This window comes from Monopterus albus, unplaced genomic scaffold, assembly GCF_001952655.1.
Source record: "Monopterus albus unplaced genomic scaffold, M_albus_1.0 scaffold31.1, whole genome shotgun sequence".
NCBI lineage: Eukaryota > Metazoa > Chordata > Actinopteri > Synbranchiformes > Synbranchidae > Monopterus > Monopterus albus.
In genome coordinates, this window is record NW_018127911.1 from 5,588,832 (window position 1) to 5,611,331 (window position 22,500).

A 22,500-nucleotide genomic window follows, 5' to 3' on the forward strand; every position below is an offset into this window, starting at 1 on the left:
CCTCTCTGTCCTCATCTTTTCTTCTGAGGCAGTTAGATACACAGTGGACCACAGAAGCACACACTCTCCTCTTTTCTCTCTCCCGTCTGCACCCTGCCTGTCAATTGTTATTTGGTCTGCTGTGGTTTATTGGCTTGGTTTTGTTGTGTGCCGGGACAATTGGAGCACAGTTTTGTTAGAGGAAGCTGATGAATGGTGTTCCCTGAGCTGTACAAACCGTCCTCCTCTCTACTTCATTGATGTGTTGATGTGATTCAGCTGGCTGCCCAGTGAGATTGTAGTATATACCGTTGTGGGCTTACAAGCAGACAGATGTGCATGGGTGTTCAATGCTGAAAAGGGCTTTTATTCTTGTTTAGCCCTCTCACAATCCCTCATGGTCTCTCTACTCTTATTCTCTCTCTGCTACATTACAGTATGCAACACTGAGATAGTATATGGAGTTCATAGAGAAAGGCTATAGTAAGCCACTGTCTTTTAGTAAGAGTGAAGAACTTCTTTTTGCTAATTCATTTATATTAATAAGGTTCTTATAGTAAATGCTGAAGCCATAATAGGCCAGTAATAAACGATAGAGTAAAAATAATTGAAAAAGAAAATAAAGGTCATTGTGCAGTGAGAGTGTGTGTCCTTTCACTTCAAAATTTAACAAAATTTGCCTGGAGTCCAAACTTTTGCATGTAACTGTTTGTCTAGAGGTCATTATAACATGAAGAAAGGCAGAAGACTCAGTCACTCATCTATATATACTTGATTCAGCTGATTCCCTCACCTCCCTGTCTCCCTCTGAGAGGTGGCAATCCTTCTCGGTTACTGTATTCATTCCAACAAGACAAGTCAGATATGTGACCCGTATGTGTAGGCAATAATACAGAACTTTCAACTCACAGGGACAAGTGAAGACCGTCAGCTCTCACACACAAGACAAGACCAAAAGATCATCAACAAGCTAGTTTACAGTAGTTAGCTTTCACTTACTGTGTGCTTGAATATATAACAATTTGATTCACTTTCCAAACCTTTTAGAAGCCGTCTTATCTATGACACTGGACATGGCTGGTCTGATCATGTTATTTCATTTTCACTACATGGGCTTTCTCAGGCACAGGAGAGGTCAGCTGGCTGTGGAACCATGTCAGACAGTTAACAGATTTGGTAGGCAGTCCAAGAAATTGCTGTAGAGAGAATAGTAGAATATCTAAAAAATAAGAAAGTTTTATGTTCATGCTTTTAGACTTTTTTTGATGTGTCAAAAACACATGCACATGATTTAAAACTGTCCGTCCATTATGTCTACATCTTCATATCAAGACAATGTGCAGCAGCAGCAGCAGCTTGGCTGCTGATGCACATTAATCACAGGAGTTTAAATTGTTGAATCATGACTTTTGAGCTCTGTGTTTTGCAGAACACATTTTATGAACTTATCAGTTTTCTTCAGTTTGGAAAAAATAATGGGAAGCTTAATTTCTCTTTGTGTCAGCAGTGAATGAGCTCTGTCTGTTGGCTCCCAAGAGAGCAACAGTTTTATAAAAGGTGGATAAGTATTTGAAGTGGATTTAGCCATGCTCATAAAAGGGGGAAACACAAAGATAATTAGGTCTCAATGAATCTGTGCACAGATGAAGGTGTTATTTGAGTGTGTTTGAGGCTCACTGACATAAAGATGGCATAAAGGGTAAAAAAAATAAAAGCTAGGCATGTGAATATACTGTAAATGAATGAATTGATTACTTGTGCTTCTGTACATTTCTTGCCCCAACTTTCTAAAAACAATTAAAATAATATATTGTTAGAGGACTAATTCAAAACTTGTTGCAACTGATGTAATAAACCACCAGCGGATTTTGGCATCCACTGGTGGTTTATTATGACAGTGTTGTTGTCAGGCAAGCTTGCATGAGCGCGTACAGCCTGGAGAATATGACCATTCCAGGAAATCCGTAAACTATTGCGTAAAACTACATATACTTGGAAAAAAAAGTCTTGCCAGCGAGAGTTTGCTAGACTTGTATAAACCGTGTTGCTTTTGCATAGAAGTACAACAACACAGGTACACCTCATTTTTTGAGCTTTCAGTCACAATTACGATGATCAAATCATAAAATACAGAAGAGCATGCCATGGGCACTTTAAAGCCTACTTCACCCACAAATTCACCAGTATTGTAATGTTTGGCTGGCTTAACTTTTTTAATCCTGTGAGTAACTCGGCAGACAAACAGGGAGGGGAGAAACCATTTAATGCAAAGTAGCACTTGTTATTAATCTTGTTCTGGGGAGGGGCTGGTGACATGGGGGACATGCCAAAGAAAAGCCAGTTGGTGAAGGATGGAAGGAGCTGGCAGTGCCTTTGGTTTTCTCCACCACAGTGGGTGGGAGGGCGTTGGCCAGTATAGTACGTTATATGGCACAGCTGTTGTTCAGTTGCTTTCTCGCCATGCAACAATGGTACTGTTCGAAAACTAGAACCGGTAGGGTGATAACTGCAGTAGTCCTGAGTATGTTGTAGTGTATATGTAGGCCTAGATTGATTGGGACGGTTTGTCGCTGGTCTTGGATTACAATGGCAGTACTGGATAATCACAGCTGGCAGTATGCCCAGGCTGGAAAAACCCTGATCAGACTCTCAGGTAGAGAATTTTGTATTAGAAATAGATTCTGTTTAACTGGAAATATGTTTATTATATTCTTGTCTGCAGTCTGTTTGCAGTTATCGTAGCACTTATCGTCAGCGGATATGTTACATATATGAAAACTGCCTTTATACCTCTAAAAACATGTACTGCTAATTTAATATTAATAATCAAGAAACATTATACTGCATAATGTTTTGTCAGTGCTGATATTTCAGATATTTTTTATTTTTATGCTGCATTGGTTTGTGTTTTTTAAATCAATGTAACCTCTGCATGCTTGACATACACTAGGAACTTAAGTCATAAAGGCAGATGTCATAAATGAAGCCAGCCAAATGGAAGACAACACTTGTCTTGCATTTGTAGAAACCACCACCATTTGTTTTATGGTGAAGTCATTATTTTGTTGGTCAGTGATGTTGGTCTAACAAACGTGAGACTGCAGTAATAGCACTACTATGTCTGAAATGAGGTAGGAAAGTGAATTATTGGATGGCAGCGTAACAGACGGCACCTAACCCTCTGCACATGTTTCAGTTTTTCCTGGACCCAAATTGGCATACTGTTACAAATTAAAGGTATTCCCAAGTGGACGCTGTACAATCTAGAACTGACCAAAACAAAAGCCTTGCAGTAAATAATACTGTTACTAAATAATACTGCTTATTTTTCATTGAAACTGTGTAAGATTGGGGTTTTCATTTAGCCTAGTGGCAGTTTTTCTGGTGTTAAGGTACATCTTTTTTTGTTTCTTTCAGTGTTTCCGAGACTGTCAGTACTCTACTTTATGGTGGGCTAGCAATGACTGTAAAGTTCCAATACCTGTAGGATCAATCATACTTTATATGTTATCCTTGAGAGAATTTAGGTGGGAAGGGAAGGGGACACAAAAAGGCCACCACATGTATGCCTACTGCTCTTTTTTTTTTATTATTATTATTTGCTTTGCCAGCACCCCTCATGCTGTCCTCTTTTAGTTTAGCATATGGGTCATTCTGCTCAGCATGTGCTGACCTGCATAGACACAAAACTCATTTAGTTACAAAAAAATAAAAATAACAGCAGAAACAGTTACTTGGAGGATACTGTATTGTCTATGTTAACTCAATGTTAAGAACCACCATGCATGAGCAGCTTGCAAGCATGCACAGCCACTGCCTGATAGGTAAATCAGTGACAGGTGCTTAAACAGGTCAATCAGGACACCTGTCCCGTGTCTTAAGCACAGGTGGGGCCTAAAAGTGCCGATACTGAAGGTAAACCTTTAGCCTTGGCCCCATGAAACACTCTGATCAGCTAGCTATAGATAAAAAGCCATCACTCGGAATGAAAATGGAAATGTTCTTTCTCATTCCCTCTTGCTCAATCACCCAGACATGGTGCCTGCAGGAGTAATGAATGCAGACATCTGCAGAGATGACAATTAGGGGAAATAGTGCTATTTGTCATGAGGAGAGAAATACAGAATCAGATCACACCAAGCTTAGGATTTTAAATGCCCCTGATGTAGTTGCATCTAAAGTACTCATCCCAAGTCCCAGGTCATAGTTATTACTTGTGATGACCACTTTGCTATCAACCCATGTCTGTTGTCACTTGGGACAGGTGAACCCTTTGTCCTCATACAGTATGCGATAAAATGTGTGTCCATTGGCCTAGCTTTTATGGTTAGAATAATGAAAAAGTTCTCTGTTATGACTGTAGAAGGCAAAGTATCAATTCATGATGCTTTCATTGTGTCCTATCAAACAGTGCTCAGAGAAATAAGCCTTGTCATCCATTGAATGTCCCATCAAACTTTGTTGCAGGCTTTTAAAACCTTCAGACAGCATACATATAGAAACATTGTAGATGTCCAACGTTTGTGCTTCACATGAGGAATTGTTACAAGAGTTCTGTATAAATGATGCTGACATGAAGACAAGTGTTTCTAAACAAAGGGCTGCTGCGTTGCTTCTCAGCCCTCAAGTCGGTTACTGACATGGACGCTGTCGAAAAGAGCATGTGGCTTGGTCCTCCATTAACTCGCATTTTGTCATCCCTCCAAATTTAGCCGTGTTGCAGTGTGTGGAAACTGAACTGTGTAAAAAGACAGCATTAAGCACTGGCAAGTGACACAGAGGGTTGCCATTAGTGAGGCCTACGGGAACACTAGCTATGTCAGAAGTCAATAGAGCCAGCAGAGGAGGGTGGGGGGACGACAGACAAAGTGAGAAATGACAAAAGAAAAAAGAGATTTGTAAATTATACATGGAGTTCAAGTTGTTATTCAGGCTTGCTGAGGTGTGAAAGGAATAGAGAAACAGCTGTAGCCTCATAAAACAACATGTACAGTACTTATATTCTGTCAAGGTTTGTTACAATCTTAATGAAACAGCTACAGACAGTTGCATCTATTTTCTTATTTGTGCAGCATATTTTCATCCCCGGGCTGTCTCCAAACTCTGTGTGTGTGTGTATTTTTATGTGTGCCTCCTCTTTATATATTATTTATAGCCGCTTTTACTTCACATGCATGATACTTTCATGAACACATCTGTGTGTGTGTGTGTGTGTGTGTGTGTGCCTTTGTATTACTTACATCATGAGGACTGAAACCTGTTAACACACTCGCACTGTGGGGTCCCGGCCATCCACTGAATTTTAGGGTGGCAACATGGTTTAGGGTTAGGATGAGGTTAGGTGTTAGGGTAAGTGTTAGGCAAGTAGTGGCTATGGTTAAAGTTAGGATAAGTCTACAGGAAATGAATGTAAGTCAATGTAAAGTCCCCACAAGGAATGAAAACACAGTGTGTGTGCGCGTACATACATGTGTAGCACTGCAGTACTGTGAGTACAGAAGCACAGTAGTTCATTATGCAGGACTGAAAGTGTTTTGATTATGCCCTACAATGCTCTCACAAACAGCTCAGTGAAATGGCCTTCACATGGACACTGTTGTTTGCGTAAGACTGCTGACCATTGTTTGTCTTAGAATTGCCCCCTTAGCTGCTCTCACACTATACTAAATAAGAGTTATATTTAAAGTTTGATCCATATGTTTTGTACTAAATGGTGTGGATGTGATTTACAGTGCATTCTGTTTTCTGAACAAGTGTTCAGTGACGTTGTTTTATCTGAGGGTGTCACTGCAGTTGTAGATTGAGCATTGAAGCATAATGCTAGAGCTGTGCCATAAGATACGTTTTTGTTTCCTACCCTTTCATTTGTTATGACTTATTCATACCCTTTTGCTGTGCTTAGGGGTTATAGCCAGGTCGAGGGGCTGTGGTAGGAGCAAAATGTTATTTTTGCTGTAAGCCACACTGTAACAACAATATGAGAAACCTGATGAAAGCTGAGTTCACCACAGTCCCCAGGCCCCTTGCCAGCTCTGACTGAAGGTCACAGAACTGGAGTAGAGCAGAGGCAGCTTGAAGTGATGTTAAATCTGAGAGGAGAATGGAACAACTGTGTGTTTGTTTGTAAAAGAAATGGAAACAAATACATGAAAAGGATATACAGTTGTTGAGGAAGAAAGATAGATAAATGGGGAATGGGGTCTAGCAAGAGAAAAATAGAGCTCTCAGTTGTTTATCTTATTACCCTGTTGCACCCTGGTAACACACACTTGCTGTTATTCTAGTCAGGGTTGTCACCCGGGGGACGTGACAAGCAACCTGCTTGTAAGAGCCCATCATGTAGTCTAAGCTCAGGCTAAACACTCATTGCCTACAGCAACATGTAGAGCAATGGCAGCCTGATATCCCCACACACTAGGGGTTTAAGCAGAAATAGTACAAGGAATGGCATACATGATGGAAGTTAAGTACAGAGCTAAAATCTAGTGAAATGGGGAAAGAAAATTGTAGAGCAACAGCAAAGACCATAGTTTAGTAAATTTAAATTGAGTTTTACATTTGTTTTTGTTTTGTTTTTCTTTTTAATTACTACAGTATTCCTATGATTGACATTTAAAGCCCCAATAAGTAACAATTGGTACTTTTGCTCTTTGGCTCCACCTTAGTTGCTGAGTCTAATTCAATTTTACACAACCGTTGTAAATACCAGTTGCACTTTGACCCCTTCTCATGGACAGTGGTACATGTGGATGTGTCACTAATGTGAAACTACCCAAGACTTACCAAACTTTCTCGTAAGAAATGATTTTATTTCTTTGAAGGACTGAGGTCTTTTTACATCTGGAAAAAAAAACTACAAGTCTCTGTAAGACAGGGGATGACATCGACAGGGTTACAGCCTACATGAAATATTTCATAGAATGCCCCATAAGAACGCCAAGCTAGCTGAAGGGTATAACACATGGTAGTTGCGTGACGTGGTGTTGTAAATCAGTTCTCCGGGATGAGATTGCAAAATTACATAGTGTAATAACAGACAATCCAGGCAATGGCAGGGGCACAGTTTGCCTCATTACAAATCAGTGTGCCCTCAAAATGATTTTGAAGCTGTTGTTTTATTGTAAAAATGTTACATATTGTTGCTTTAAGTGTAATTCAAAGAGCTGCTTGGCTTGCTTCAAACGCCCAGGTGACACGATAATTGTCAGAGAATCAGCTAGATTTTTGTCACCCTCTAAAACCTGATAAACTGTGTTTTATTACTTCTGTCAGCAAAAGTTGGGTCTAAGCCACTGAAGATTAGGACAAAAACACACAAAGCTGGCTGGTATCACACTGTCAACATTGGCTGTGGACACCACAACCACAGCACTACCTAGAGAACCTGTTGGTAGACACTGAGCGCTAGTTGTTTCCAGGATGACAGTGACGTTACTTTTCTCAGGGCAAAGGCTGTCAGTCTTACTCCTGCACAGTGGGACACAGGTCAGAAGACAGGCTTACACATGCACGCATACAGAGCTGCATTATCAAACACATATGAACAGACAAAAGTCACACAGATGCAGACACACACATGATCAAATGAATCCACTCCCACAGTTCCTCTGTTTTTGTGCTGTTCCCAAAAGCCGTGCATTCTAAGTTGGTCCAAGTCAGGCCAGTCTGAGCCAAACTGGGCTGAGCAGTGTGATAAATGCCTCCCAGTTCTCTCTTTTCACACAAATCCATAATAAGGTTCACATACTGGGCTCTGACCCAGAACTGAAGTAGGAAAGAGCCATTTGAAATCCACCAGAGTCACATGCGATGTACATCTTCGTGGCTAGCAGACACCAGATTCTAAAAGCGCTTACATTTATACAGCTGTGCTGTATGACTTATTCAAATAAACAATGAGAACACATTTATTGCATTTATATGATGAAATATTGCTGCGTGCACATCATTGGTATAACATTCATTTCATAGTTCTGCTCTGCATCTTTGGATCTCACCACTGTTACTCTCACTGGCAGTTGGAGTTTGTGTTATCAGGTTCATGATGAGCTGATCCGGACAACAGCCAGGGGACCTGTACTGTAATATATCTGGAGTGTTAATTAGCAGGCCTGGTCTGTTGTGCTGTATACAGCCTAGCTTGTAATTGCTCCGAGTTTGAGGTTAACAAGGTTGTGAGCCAGAGGATTGGCATCACACTACATGCCAGGCTGTGTAGATGCACCATGTACAGTCTAGCCTGTGGTCTAAAGGAGTGGAACAAAAGGATTGGCACAGTTCACTGAGGCCAACCACTCCTACTGTATGTGCTATGGAATGATGACATGAATATACACTTGCATTCATCTTGGAGTATGATGCAAGTAGGTGAATAAATTAGTCTGTACAAATTTGGTCAGAGATTTATAAACTTTTCCAATCTGATCTAAACTTAGCACATACTGTATATTCCCCATTATTAAAACCTGCTAGAAACCACTCTGCAACCAAGTTTGTTTTCATCTTTGGTATGAAGAATGGTTACAAGGCACAAACACAGTCTGCTCTGTAGTAGTGCATTCAGAGCATCGTAAGCTACAATTTTGTGCCTTCACCTCTTTATTCTGTGGTTGGGTGCTTTACTAGAATATAACTGCTAAACCAAAAGGCTTGGCTGGCCTTTGAGCTGCATAAAAACACACAATTAAACAAGCTGCCGCTATCACTGAGCAAGGTTTACGTTATTCAAGACTGGCCAAACTGTAACTGAACTTGCATGCAAGTCTGTGAATCGAGGAACACTGACCATCTGATGTTAACAGGTGAATTATGAAGTGTCAGTTTTGCACCGAAAACTACTTTATTTATCTCTAAGCTCTGTTTTGCTTGGCAAGGTTCCAAGGAGAAAACTACATTTATTTTATGGCTTCTTCTTGCAGCGTTCCTCTATTTTGACCATTAAACTGTTACTTGTTAGGCATTAAATGGCAAAAACCTATAATAAGGGGGCTCATTTGAGAATGTCACCAACTACCTAAAATGTGGTGACAATGTAAATTACCACTATGACAAATTGCTACAGCTCTTACATTTTAAGGGGCATTATGCATTGTCAAGCCAGCTCAAGCACAAAACCCATCCATATGACATGCTGTCATTGTCCTTTTGATGAATGTATGCATCAGGATGTCTCAGTGGAAGCACATGTGTGAATTTCTGTGTTTCTACTCTTGCCTGTGCGCATATTGTGTCATAAAAGGCAATCTGGCATTCACCACTCCCCCATCACTTATGTCTAAATGATCCACTACCTGTCATGTGTACAATTGGTCTTTTCCTCTCACCGTTCTAATCTTGTGCTTCCTATTAATTTGTAGATGTGCAAGGACAGATGTATAACAGTGAGTGCTGAAAAAAAAAATCTTCAATCTCCAGCTTTAAATTCTAGATTAAAAAGGATTATTACAAATAAAGCTCACAATACCAACCTTGTTTCTTGGACGAACACTGTATTTCATTTTGATGCACACTGGGTGCAGACTGCCAGTACACTGGATCACTCTCATTATGAGCGCATTATGAACAAGCAGTCTGTGATTGAAAAGCTTTATTTCATGCTCGGCAGACTTGTAAATGAGAGGTTGTGTGTAGTGAAGGAGGGGAGAGAATTTCATGGATGTCTGTGTTCTGGTGCGTTGGTATGTGCAGTCAGAAGCTGTGATGAGATTCCATGAACTGTGTGTAGGGTAATATTTCATTTTTGTGGGATATCATACAGGTTATTGCTGCATATAAACAAAACTGAGAAAGGCTCTGTGTTTGCATGTGTACTTGTTGTGGCGTTGTTTTACTATGTTGACGTCATGAGTAATAGACCATCATACTGTGGAAGCAACTTGCACCTCACAAGCAGCTGTTTATATTTTGCTGCTTTCCTTTTTTTACAGTCATTCAACATGTCTATGTGGAAATTTCCAACTTTATCTTTAAAATCCAGTGTTTCTAGCATTAAGGTATGAAACCTGACAGCCACATCTGCTTCTATCTTAGGTGCTGAACCTCAGTTTTAGCAGGGCTGCAGCAGTATAAGAGAGGTCAGTGCTGACTCTGTGCCAGCACCAGCAAACCACCACAGTGATTGCCTGGGCACACTTCACAGGAAACACACACACACACACACTCACTTATGTGAACACACAAAGTGCATGTGGAGTACTGTTTCTGTCTGCTTGTGCCCTGTGGTGTGGTGGTTCATTGCACACATGCACACAGTAAAACATCTTTCCAGCTAAAGCCATGCTGAGTCTCTGAGAGTGGGGCGCAGATACAATGGGACTAGATGAGAAACAGGTGCAGCAGGTTATCAAAAGACAATCAGCAGCAGAGAGAGAGATGATAAAAACTATGAGTGTGAATTGCGAGGGACTGCCCCTCTCTTGGAAAGAGAATGAAACCATTTTTACCCCCTCAGTCCCATCTCATCTCACCTGGTTTTGATGTTATACATGAGTCAGGTTGTGTCTAGTCTGACCACTTCCTACAGTGAGCTAATGTGCTGCTGTAATTGATGGCATAGGAGCCATTAAAACCTGTAGGAGTTATTTAGCCTGTCTTTAAGCAGTCTCCTCTGTATTATTTTCTGTCTCTCTCTGTACACTGTATTTATATTCTTCACTATGCTCTCTCACTTGAATCATTATCAGCCTGTGCTTCTCTAGTCCTGTCACTTCATACTTTGTAAGACTCTGTCCCTTTCCATCTCAATCTGCCTATGATCCATCTTTGTATGTCTGTCTGTTTCTCTGTCTTTTTGTCTCTCTCTGTCTTCACGTTGCATTCTGCGACATCTCTTTTATTCCGTCATACTATATCTTCAGTCCGTAACTTATTTACAACCTGGAGGATACAGTTGTAGGCTAGTTACTCATGTTGAAAAATGCCTTCACTCTACTCCCTCTCCTTGCTTTTATGAAAGTGTAGACAGAAAAATGTTAGAACTTTGAGAGCAAATACTAACCTCTGAGTAATCGCTGGCTTCAGTGAAAGATTATGGCTTCTACTGTAGTATAAAATGAATTTAAATTCGTGGCTGACTTTTATTTGAATGCATTAGGTATGAGTGTGTTTGAGTGCATGATTCAGCACTCAACAGTCAAGCCACTATCTAATTACTATAGCTCATTTCCATTCACAGTCATTGTGATTAAATGCTTGTTTAAAAACTGTCACAGCAGCACGGTGTTTGTGTAAAGTTGTTAGCTCTTTCGTCTACAGTATGTCTCCCTTTATGACTCCTAAGTTCTGTTTACCAAAACCAAATATATAAAATGTTTCCCCTGTGATTGCATTCTCATCCTATTTTATCATTTTTTAGAAATACACATCAACATGTCTAAGTTGTGATTTATCACAGTGAAAGAAGTTCACGAAATCCTTCAACTCAAGTTTGCAAAACAACTCTAAGCTTCTTTTCACTTCTCTTTTTACTATAAACACTTGATACAGCTAATGGGAACTTTTACTGTAAGTGACATAAATAAATGCCATTTTCTATGGAATTTTACATTGTCAATGCAATCTGCTTTGACAGTATTTGTTTATTGTTTCTTATAACTCTGTGGCATTAATGATTTAAAATATAATACAGTTTAACACAGTGAAACATACAACCACCAATAAGATCAAATCTATATAACTTAAGATTGTCATAAGCAGCTTCAGTTACATGCTGCTTTATGTTTCTGTATAGGGATATACTGTAAAATTGTGACACAGATAACTCACAGCCTAAGGAGGAATATCTGACGACATTGTCAGCTAAGTGTAGCCACACACAGAGTCAGTCCCCCCACCTCATTCAGTATCATTCCATTGCTTTGGTCTGTGCATTCTCATGTGCCACATTTCTGTAATAAAAGTATCCTGAATAATTGATTAACAAAGCATGACAGGATATTTGACTATATCACACATTCCTACATTTTCCCTGTCAGCGGACCATCTAAATTTGTTGTTGTCATGACGGACTGCTCCATCACACCACAGGGATAAAAGTCAGTTGATGTGTGTGCGCGTGTGTTGATTTTCTCCATCCTGCTTCCTGGTATTAATCGATGTGCCATCTGTGAAGGAGGCAAAACAAAAGAGTTGACAATTGAAGAACATACTGTAACAGAGCATGGGTGGGACATCCTATGTTTGGCAGGATACCAGGCTAGGCTGAACATCTAGTGCTGCAACAATGTGCTAACTAATTATTCATTCATTAATTCATTTGATGTGCAGACAGGCTAATTGCTTCTGAACTAATGACGGAACAATTGCTCGTCTTGCCAGAGCTTTTCATGACTTTTAATTGTAACCAAACCCATAATGACACTCACTTGTGCTCAGCCAACACACTGATTAAATTTATTTTTATGAAATGCCGATTAACAGAGTGGTGTTTTCTCAGGTTCACATCTATGCTTACAGTATAATGTAACACAGTGGAACACAGTGTGTCAAAGAAAGTGGATTGCCGTGTTTAAGAGTCCTCCTGCCTTCCTTACCGTTTGGTTTTTCTCTGTGTTTTAGGGTTTCATCGCAATGAGGATATAAAGGCCATCGATGTGCTTCCCATCCTCAAGGAGAAGGTCGCCTTTCTCTCAGGTTTGATTTATACAGTTACAGCAGACGTTGTATCGTTGATATGATATCAGCACTGTGCTCATTTTAGCTGACATCAATTTGTTTCAGTGAGGAGCATCGTGACAAAACCAGAGTTGCAAATTTATAAGAAAGATGACGTGCGCGACGTGCAGTGAATTCATCCAGATCATTCGAATAAAAGAAGAGAATTCAGTCTCATACAGTGCAAGATTGTTTTCAGAATGAATAAAATTTGTAGTTGTTAGCGGAAGAATCTCCAAGACCTCTAAAGCCATGTTCCAGTTTCCATAGTCATTATTGCTACGTGCATGGGCATTGCCATACTGTAACTGTAAGTGAGTTTAAGAGAGTGTTTTTCTCTGTTCAATAACAGCCAGTGTTGTTTGTTTCTGCGGTTTCACAGAAAGGCTTCTACCCGTCTTGTCATCATGAGACTAATGTGACCCCTGACACTTCAGTTTGACTCAGAGTAGTCATGACTAAGTGCAGACAAATGTACAGATGATACCCTCACAGATTAGCTGCTGTCATCTCAAAGATCTACTGCCCTCACTTTAGATCTTTTTTGGAAGGTTTTCTGTGGGTTATGTTTTCCTTCTTAAACTTGGCAGCATCAGACTAAGCTGTTGAAGGTGAAAGAACTGTATTTTAAAATTTCAGTAAATTAATTTATTCAGCTTAAAATGAAAGTTGAAAGTTCCGTGTACATGTCATTCTTAGGTTTCTGTGTTTACAGTTGCTCAAGTGCACCACAGCATGAATGGCATGTAGCTCTTACCTAATGACGGCCTTCTGATTCCTACCCACAGGTGGCAGAGACAGACGTGGAGGTCCTGTTCTCACGTTTCCAGCTCGGAGTAACCACGACAGAATACGATCCGATGACCTGCGCAGGCTCATAGCCTACCTGGCTACTATTCCCAGGTAGAAACTGTGCTCATGAATACACATACACAAGGCATTAGTGGGGGATTTGGATGCAATCGTACACAATCATATGTGACTTGCAGTATAGATTCTATTCTTGATGTTGCATTAATTTAAAACAGGCTCTTATGCAGGCACACTCGCACACATTTCATTGCTTTCTTTGTCAGACTTTCCCACGTCGCTTGGATTTAAAATGCCGATGCATTACCTGAGGCTACAGGTGGGATGGTTTCATTTTGGTTTCTCTACGAAGTTTCAACCTCCCTCTTCCCCCATTTCCTCTTAACTCTCTAGAAGAAGCTACTACTCCTTTATGTAGGTTACCATTTATCCCTGTTTAGTAACACCTCTAATGTCCACTTAAGGGGTTTTTCCATTATAGGAACCCACTGAAACATGTCGTGCCAAGTAGCGCTCGCCACGGGTTCTGCGTTTGTTTCCACTATACCTACCTGACCTACTTTTGAGGTGTGTTCTGGGAGCTAAATTTCAGCACCCCTCAGGAGGTAGTACTAAAATGAAGTACCAGGAACACGAGGGGGAGGGAGTGCATGCAGGCATAGCAGTTGCCCATGATTGGTTAAATGTCCTTGTCTTCACACCTCAAGCATTAGCATTACAAGCCCAGTGTGTAAACACACAGCTGACTCTGTGTGAGAGGAAGCAGCAGCCCCTCCCTCCTCTACAGACAAGAGGTTGAACAGCTGGTCCTGTGGTGTGGTCAAAATAATCTGGAACTGAACACACTCAAAACAGTGGAGATGACAGTGGACAGCACCCACCCCCACCCCAACCATCACCATACTCAGTAACACTGTATCAGCAATAGAGTCCTTCAAGTTCCTGGGCTCCACTGATTCCCGGGACCTGAAGTGGAACAGGCAACATCAGGACCATCACCAAGAAGACACAGCAGAGAATATACTTTCTGTGCCAGCTCAGGAAGCTCAAGCTGCCCCAGGAGCTGCTGATATAGTGCTACAGAGAAATCAGAGCCTGCTCTCTGCTCTTCCATCACTGTCTGGTTTGGTTCAGCAACCAAACAGGACAGGAACAGACTCCAGTGGACAGTCAGGACTGCACAAACAGTCATCGGTGCCAGCCTGCCCTTCATGGAGGACCTGTACACCTCACGGGACAAAAGGAGGACGGAGAGGATCACTGCAGACCCCTCACAACCTGGACACAACCTGTTTGAACTCCTCCCCACTGGACGGCGTTACAGGTCACTGTGCATCAAGACAACCAGGCACAGGGACAGTTTCTTCCTCCGTGACATCACCCTGATGAACACTGAACCAATGACAACCTTCAGTGTAGTACCTTGTAAATATACCTTTGTATATATCTATCTGGAAAATCCATCTAAACTGTGTGTAGACATATTTTTATATTTATAAGTACTTTATTGTTATTATTAATTTTTTTGTTTGCACATTCTTTTTGTTTGTTCTCTCAGCCTTATCTTTTTTACTTGTCTACTGGTTGCCTTACAGAAGAACATTGTACATACACATTGTACCAGAGTCAAATTCCTCATGTGTCCAACACACCTGGTCAATAAAGCTGAGTCTGATTCTCTAAGCAGAGACCGACAGAGAGAAATTGCAGCAGAAAAACAAAGCAGGATGATCTGCATCAACCCCAGAGGCTATGCTTGGTGACGGTTAAGGGAAGTCCAGGGTATACTGCCCGTTAGGTTCTGATAGTGGAAATGCAGCATTAGAGTGGGTCATTCCTAATTAAACAAAGTCATGTACTGTAGTTGGCTTTTCTTTCCTGTTCCTCTGTTTCCTGTGTTGCTGTATGGACGCCAGTCTAAAAACTTTGCAGGAAGCATGTAGCCTGTTCTTGCAGAGTTGTATTCTGTTGTGCCTTGTTATTCTGCTCAAGCTGATGTTCACATTTATAATGTGTTCACACCTTTCCTTAACAAATAACCAGTAGCCAGAACTGTTCATTTTGGAGAAAGTAGCGATTAGCTTGGAGGGAGGCTTGTACTCGTCTGTTCTGCTGCTTCTGATCTCGCATGTTCTGTGATGTCTAGTGCTTTACAGTCTTTTTCACAGCAGTTAAAAGATTTGTCTTGAGGCAAAAGCTGGCCTAGGTCAGTTACTGCAACAACTGGGTCCAGGTTTTTTCATACTGTAGCTCTTGTAGGGAGTTCAGAGATGTCTGAGGCAAGAATATCCACAATATTGTCATCTGCAATTCTGTATTCAAGTCCAAAAACAAACAATTAATTAAATGATGACTCGTGGAACACAAACTTTTCACATCTTTTCAGACATGCATAAACATTAAAAAAGGGTCATGTCAAGTTTAAATAATGTAGCTGAAGGTTTGCAAACACTGTGACATTTTGTTGTTCATTCTTGTGTTTATGTCTTTGATCTGTTAATCGGTTTGGGGTTTTCGGGTCACACTAAATGAAACATGTTAAATGTGGATTCTTTACCTTGAAACAGATCATCTGCATTTTCTCAAATCCAGGTGGTGCCATACTAATAGTTTATTCAAAAATGATATTTTTAATACCTTTCTCTGACAATATCAGGTGTCATAGCAGTAACAAGTAGCCTGCTATGAATCAGAACACACTGGTTGCAGTTTGTGTACAATGATGAATGAGTCTCCAAAAGCTCAACTAATGTAAAGAGGTAAGATTAGAGAGGTTAAAAGGTGTGCCAGAGGCTACCAGAGGCTCTTCTCCTCAGTTTCATTTCCCTTTCTCCTGTCCAAATATTTCTACTTTCTTTCCCCTTTTACTATTATATCTGCCTCTCACTCTGCCCTCCCACACTCGCTCTCCTCTCGGTTTTTCTCTGTTCATTTGGCTCCCGATCAGTTTTCAGAGTGAGGTCAGAGTAAGTTAGAGCGGGAGGGTCTGCTTCTGTTTCTGTCTCCTTGCTAGACACATTGAGATTAAAGCCTTTAACACTGAGAAACAACCTTTTATGGAATTATACAGCAGCAGGACGTCTGGTAAGCAGCACTGGGAATCTCAATACTTGAATGTTTTAATTTTTTTCCCTCCTTAGATACTCTGTGTGCAGAGTCATTCACTTTTATTTTCCCTTTAGCATCTTCAGAATTACAAGTCTTTACAAAATTCACTTTTTACAGTGTGTCTTTTTTGCTCTTTGTTGTTATAGTGTCTCTATGTCTGTTGCATGGGCACTGTCAACAACATACTTTGATATTATCCTTTAGCTCATTCAGGTTTGTTTAGTCTCAAATCAGTCACACCTGATTTGTCCTTTACTTGTTAGTGGTTAATACTCTAAACTGGTTTCATGTCACCATTATAAAATCATGTAAAAGTTATATCTATCTTCTCCTGTGTTAATTAACTTTTTATCCTGGGATCTGACCTCCTTAGTTGTGTTTCTGCAGTGAGGAGGTGACCAGACATGGCTTCACAGTCATTGTGGACATGCGCGGTTCTAAGTGGGACAGCATCAAGCCTCTGCTGAAGATCCTGCAGGAGTCTTTTCCTTCTTGTATCCACGTTGCCCTCATCATCAAGCCAGATAACTTCTGGCAGAAGCAGAGGACCAACTTTGGCAGCTCCAAGTTTGAATTTGAGGTGGGCGACACATTTTTTTTAACCATTTCTAATACACAAAACTAATTCTTGTAACATTTTTAGCCTGAATTTTGTTGTTGTGCTGTGTTGCACATGAACTGCTGGTTTCAACATAGGCTCTTCTGAGGATATAGTGTTAGAATTATTTTGTTTCCACTACAGCTGGAGCTACTGGTAGTGTTCATTACAATATATCAGTATGCTTTAAGATGAACAACGTATTGTAGCTTAATTTAGCATAGACATCAGTCTTTATCAGCTCTAACTGAAGAGCTGCTCAGTGACAGTGGCACAGTTCTGTCCCATGTGGGCATGTGATGCTGGTATATTTAGTCCTGTCCCAGTTACTATGGAAACAGGATATATAGGACACATAGAAGCATTTCAACCCAACAGTAATACCTTCAGTTTTGCGCAAGCATTTTGATTATGCTATCAGATGTGTATTTTATGAGTGGGACGTGATGATTAAAACAAAGTCGTCTGAGTCTTTTGGACTGACTGCAAAGTTCTTGATGGGGGAAGTGATCGAGATGTGTTCTCCACTTCCTCACATGCTGCTGCTTTGTCACAACTGTTGTTCCATTGTTTGACAGTACAAGATGATGGTTTTATTATTTTAGTGTCACATCTCAGCTACCCCTGTGTGTGTGTGTGTGTGTGTGTGTGTGTGTGTATGTGTGTGTGTGTTTGTTTGCTTGCAGTTTAAAAAGAGATTATTAAAAACAAAAACTTGCTATTATAGCATCTTTACAGGAGCATACTCAGTCAGACTCTAGCCCCAAATCTGACTGCTGTTATTATTTATTTATCTGTTTATTTATTTACCCCACCTATCTAAACTGTACACATGTGGAGCCACAGACTCTGCACATTCTTTTCATAAACTAGGTTTAATACTGGGAAATAATTTGAAGTTTCCTATCATTTGTCTAATTTTCCATCTATTTTCCCATTGTTCACCTCCTCTGCTTCTTTATTGTCTCTTTCTACTTTATTTGTCTCACACACCCTTACCCAAACTAGACAGTGATGGTCTCTTTAGAGGGTTTATCCAAGCTTGTGGACCCATCCCAGCTGACTGCTGACTTCGAGGGCAGCTTAGAGTACAACCATGATGACTGGATTGAGGTTTGAATATTTACTCTCTTTTCATTTCATTCATTCTTTATGCTCTTTAGAAATCACACAGAAGACAACAGTCTTTGACTCTAGGCTTTTGTTTGTTCAGTTAGAAAAACAGCAAAACAACAATTAATCAGTGAGACTTGCCATTAATGCTCACCTTAATTCAATATTATCTTCACTTTGGAAAATGCAGGGCATTTTTAACTTTAATTTCAGGTGCGGCTCTCATTTGAGACCTTTGCCAGTGATGCAGCACGGGCTCTGGCACGTCTTGAGGAGCTCCAGGAAACCTTGTCCCAGCGTGATCTTCCACGGGACCTGGAGGGGGCTCGGCGGCTTATGGAAGAACATGCTGCACTGAAGAAAAGGGCAACTAAGGCCTCGGTAGAGGAGCTGGATACACAGGGACGAAGGCTGCTCCAAAGGCTACAGTCACAAACTGCAGGGGGTGGGAGTAGTGGTGAAAGTGGGTATGGTAACCGTGCTGGTGGAGCTAGTGGAGATTCCAACGACCATCATCATGGGTTCCATACACATGCGGACGCACACAACCTAGTGGCTAAAGTGACGGGCTTGTTGGATAAACTGCATGGGACACGCCAGAATCTGCAGCAACTGTGGCACATGAGGAAGCTGAAGCTAGACCAGTGTTTCCAGCTGCGTCTGTTTGAACAGGATGCTGAGAAGGTCAGAGTGCCATTCTATTGTACTGTATTTCAACATGTTCCGCTTTACAGTATCTACACAATAATTACATTTATAAGATAAAGTTAATTGGGTGCCTCATCACCCTTCTCATCACCACTCTGGTGTTTCTATGTTAATCTGTCCAAATGCTGCAGGCTACATCTTGATGCATGTCAGTATTTCAGGTCACACAGGAGCTAATGTGATGCATGAGCATGCATCCATTCTAGTCTTAGTTGGGTATTGAAAACTGATTGAAATTGCATTAATCCAGACATTTAAGTCCCCAGATCAATTTTCATCCATATCAAGGCCTGTTTTGTATATTGGCCATGGAAACAGAGATTAAATGGATGTGTGACTATGTGCCCACATGTCAGGGTTTGAAGAGAGGAAAGGCCGGGAAATGAAGCTACTGTATGTGAACCGTGCAGAGCTGGAGGCATATGCAGAGGCCTGCTATGGAAGGTGTCAGGAATGTAACTGAACACTCCTTTTTGACCAACATGTACAGAGAGGGCACATAGAACAGCACCACATAAATGAAAAAACCCTTTTCATTTGTATGGTGCCTTTTCCCCCTCTTCCATGGGCAGATGTTCGACTGGATCATGCACAACAAAGGGCTGTTCCTCACCAGTTATACAGAGATTGGAGCAAACCACCAGCATGCTGTTGAGCTGCAGACCCAGCACAATCACTTTGCTATGAACTGCATGGTAAGTTGCTGTCTTTCTCTTTGACGTGCACACACAAATGCACAGCAGCACGCTTACCACCTTTTGTACAATCAACATACACACACACAGACATGCACCTCATCTTTTTCACAGCCTTTATCCCAAACTGTCCCTTGGGCTATGTTTTGCTGTAGACTGAGATTCTCTGCCCTGCCACTGTCTCTCATATTATTCAGCTGTTTTCCATTTTGCCTCAACGCTGCCCCACTCTGTCATGTCTTGTCACAGTACTGTTCTGATAATTGACCCATATGCCTCGGTGCCCCTCCCATAGCAGTTTGCTGCCCTCTGCTGCTCTGCACCACACCCCACCCTACCCTCCTGTACCTTACTGTATAGTCTGTGGAGATCTGATGCTGTAACTGAAGACATTATACTGTACTGACTGACTCTGCACTTTTACGGGGCTCTGCTCTGCCAGTTCTTATCAAAGCTCATGGTGCTGGACACTGAAACTAATAATCTTGAACTTTCCTTTTTTTGTCTTCTTCCTGCCACAAACTATTCTCTGACTTAACCCTTTTCTAATGTCACTTTTTTTTATTGCATAGCCTCAATGAGCCAGTGGGGTTTCCACAACTCATCAATCCCCAATATCTAATGATATATGATTCCTTTTGGAAAAATGTAATTAAGTAACTGAATCAAGCTTAAACCAGCTAATATGGATCAACAGGATTTATTTGTGTCAGCAGATTCGTTTTGGACTGAAACAAGTTAAAGTTAGTATTCTTAAACGCGCTCAGTCCATTAACTGATTTGTGCAAAAACATCCAGCCCCCAACAAACAAAGATACTGAACCAAAGACTTTTTCTCTTCACTGTTGTTAGTGGGACAAAAGCGTAGCCAAAAGTGATAGGACCCCAAGCCTAACTCCCTCCTCTTACAGTGTCACCATTCTCAGTGAGCTGTATCATCATGAGGGCCCAGGGCGGCTGCAGCGTCCACCCAAAAGCAGTTAAATTAACACTGCGGGTTGGGAGGAACCAATCAGACAACAGGAGAAATGGAACTGCACTATAAACTCACACACACACTGAGAGTAACCACCACCCCCTCCATCTATTCTTCCACAGGAAGCGACGTTTCCCCTTCCTGTTTCTTGCGCGGCTGAATAGAAGCACACAGTGTCAGGGTTCTCGCTCATTGTGTCCTCTTGTTCCTGTGTGTTTCCGGTATATGTGAACATTTATGAGAGAGAGAGTAAAAACAAGGTGAAACAAGACACTTACACATCTGTCACAAAACATGTATCGCTATATCAGCCTTGTTTTTTCAGTATTGTATCAGTCATCACAGGAATTCATGTGAGGATCATCAGCTTTAAGTCCAGGTTTAAATCAAATGCTCAGAGTGACTTTCTGCAGTTATGTACATGATAATGTGCCATGCATAATGGAACAGAAGATGTTCTGTAACTGTTATGCCCTCTATGGGAGGCACATTACAAATGCATTTTGGGAGTGACAGCATTTCCTGACTCTCTTAGCAGTGAAAGATTCACACGTTTTTACACTGCTACCATTTGACACATACAGTTTTAAGACATTTTGTGTGATGGCTACTACTGCATTTTGCAGTACCAATGAATACATTATATTACCTCGGTGTCTTTGACCAGGAATTTAAAGAAGGAACATACTGTAGATTCTTTTAGAATTTTGAAAATGAGAACACAAGTGTGATTGATAGTCAGTTACAGACTTCAAGTGCTGCTACATTTGCTTTTTTATTCTCATTTTACGTTTAAAGGGATTTTATTTTATACTGTACCTTGAATTGGAATTGATAGTTACCAGTTGAACTGATGATTCAAACTTCATATATGAACATAAAATATAGCAAACTACTAACATCTCCCAATGCTAATTTTAAAGATCACATAATTCAACAAGTTTTACTTTTCTTCTTTTGCCTGCTTGAGACCTAAACTAAGAGAGGTGCACACTGACAAAAAATGTCAGCCTGTTTACATTATAATAATAACTCAAGCATTTAACCTTTTTTTCTTTTTGTTTTCCATGAGTAGTTTGTGTACTCCTTCCTGTAATTTGTTATAAAAGAGATTTAAATATTTCCCACAGACAGAGGCCAAATAGAATAAACATTCACATGTGCAATCCACGCATGCACATGCAATATATTGTTTAACGTTTTATGGCCCACTGAACACTAGCACTAAGCAGAGCTACCACGGACTTGTGCCTTTGTGTATTTGTGACTGTGTGACATGTATCCATGAAATACATTACACATGACAGGTAATGCCAATGAATTAGCAGGAGGGACTTTTTTTTTTTTATAATGGAAGACCAATTTACATTTACATTTAAAGGATCACTCAGAAGTATCAAATGTCTGCCGCTCCACCTCTTACCAACCTTAACTGATTGCTTAGAAGTTTTTACATTTGGCATATGTAACCATGAATTTTCAAATAACTTTAAAAAAGATTGCACCACCATGGGACAAAACAAAGATTCAAGTTTTTCAAGATTTGATTATGTCCTGTAATGGCTGCGGCTCCTGGCAGGTGTTGTTATTGTAGAACATTAAACTTTATCTGGTGGTTGTCATTGTGTAGTTAGTTATCTGCATTCATAATAAAAGTGTTCAGAAGAAGAAACTCATACCAGGACATGCCAAGTGAAGCTTAGGAAAACACTGTAGACAGTGTCATCTAGTTCTTCACAGAGCAAATACTTTAATTCTTCCTACCCTGTAAGTTGATTGATGTATGGACCTACTGAATGTCATCCTTTTCCCTCTTTCTTTCAGCCTGTTCTTTCTCTCATGCTTCTTTTCTTGCCTCATGC

At 40.7% G+C, this 22,500-nt stretch overlaps 1 protein-coding gene across 1 annotated transcript in view; it reads left to right on the top strand.

The window, feature by feature from the left end:
* Positions 1-2,487: 2,487 nt before the first annotated feature.
* The window catches only part of triob (trio Rho guanine nucleotide exchange factor b), a 69,183-nt gene continuing 49,170 nt past the window's right edge, over positions 2,488-22,500 (top strand). The window contains exons 1-7 of the mRNA XM_020596609.1: positions 2,488-2,632; positions 12,535-12,609; positions 13,419-13,533; positions 16,936-17,128; positions 18,155-18,259; positions 18,473-18,943; positions 19,540-19,662. Of these exons, the coding sequence (XP_020452265.1) occupies positions 2,566-2,632; positions 12,535-12,609; positions 13,419-13,533; positions 16,936-17,128; positions 18,155-18,259; positions 18,473-18,943; positions 19,540-19,662 (1,149 nt within the window). The 5' untranslated portion in view covers positions 2,488-2,565. The remainder of the gene's footprint in view (positions 2,633-12,534; positions 12,610-13,418; positions 13,534-16,935; positions 17,129-18,154; positions 18,260-18,472; positions 18,944-19,539; positions 19,663-22,500) is intronic.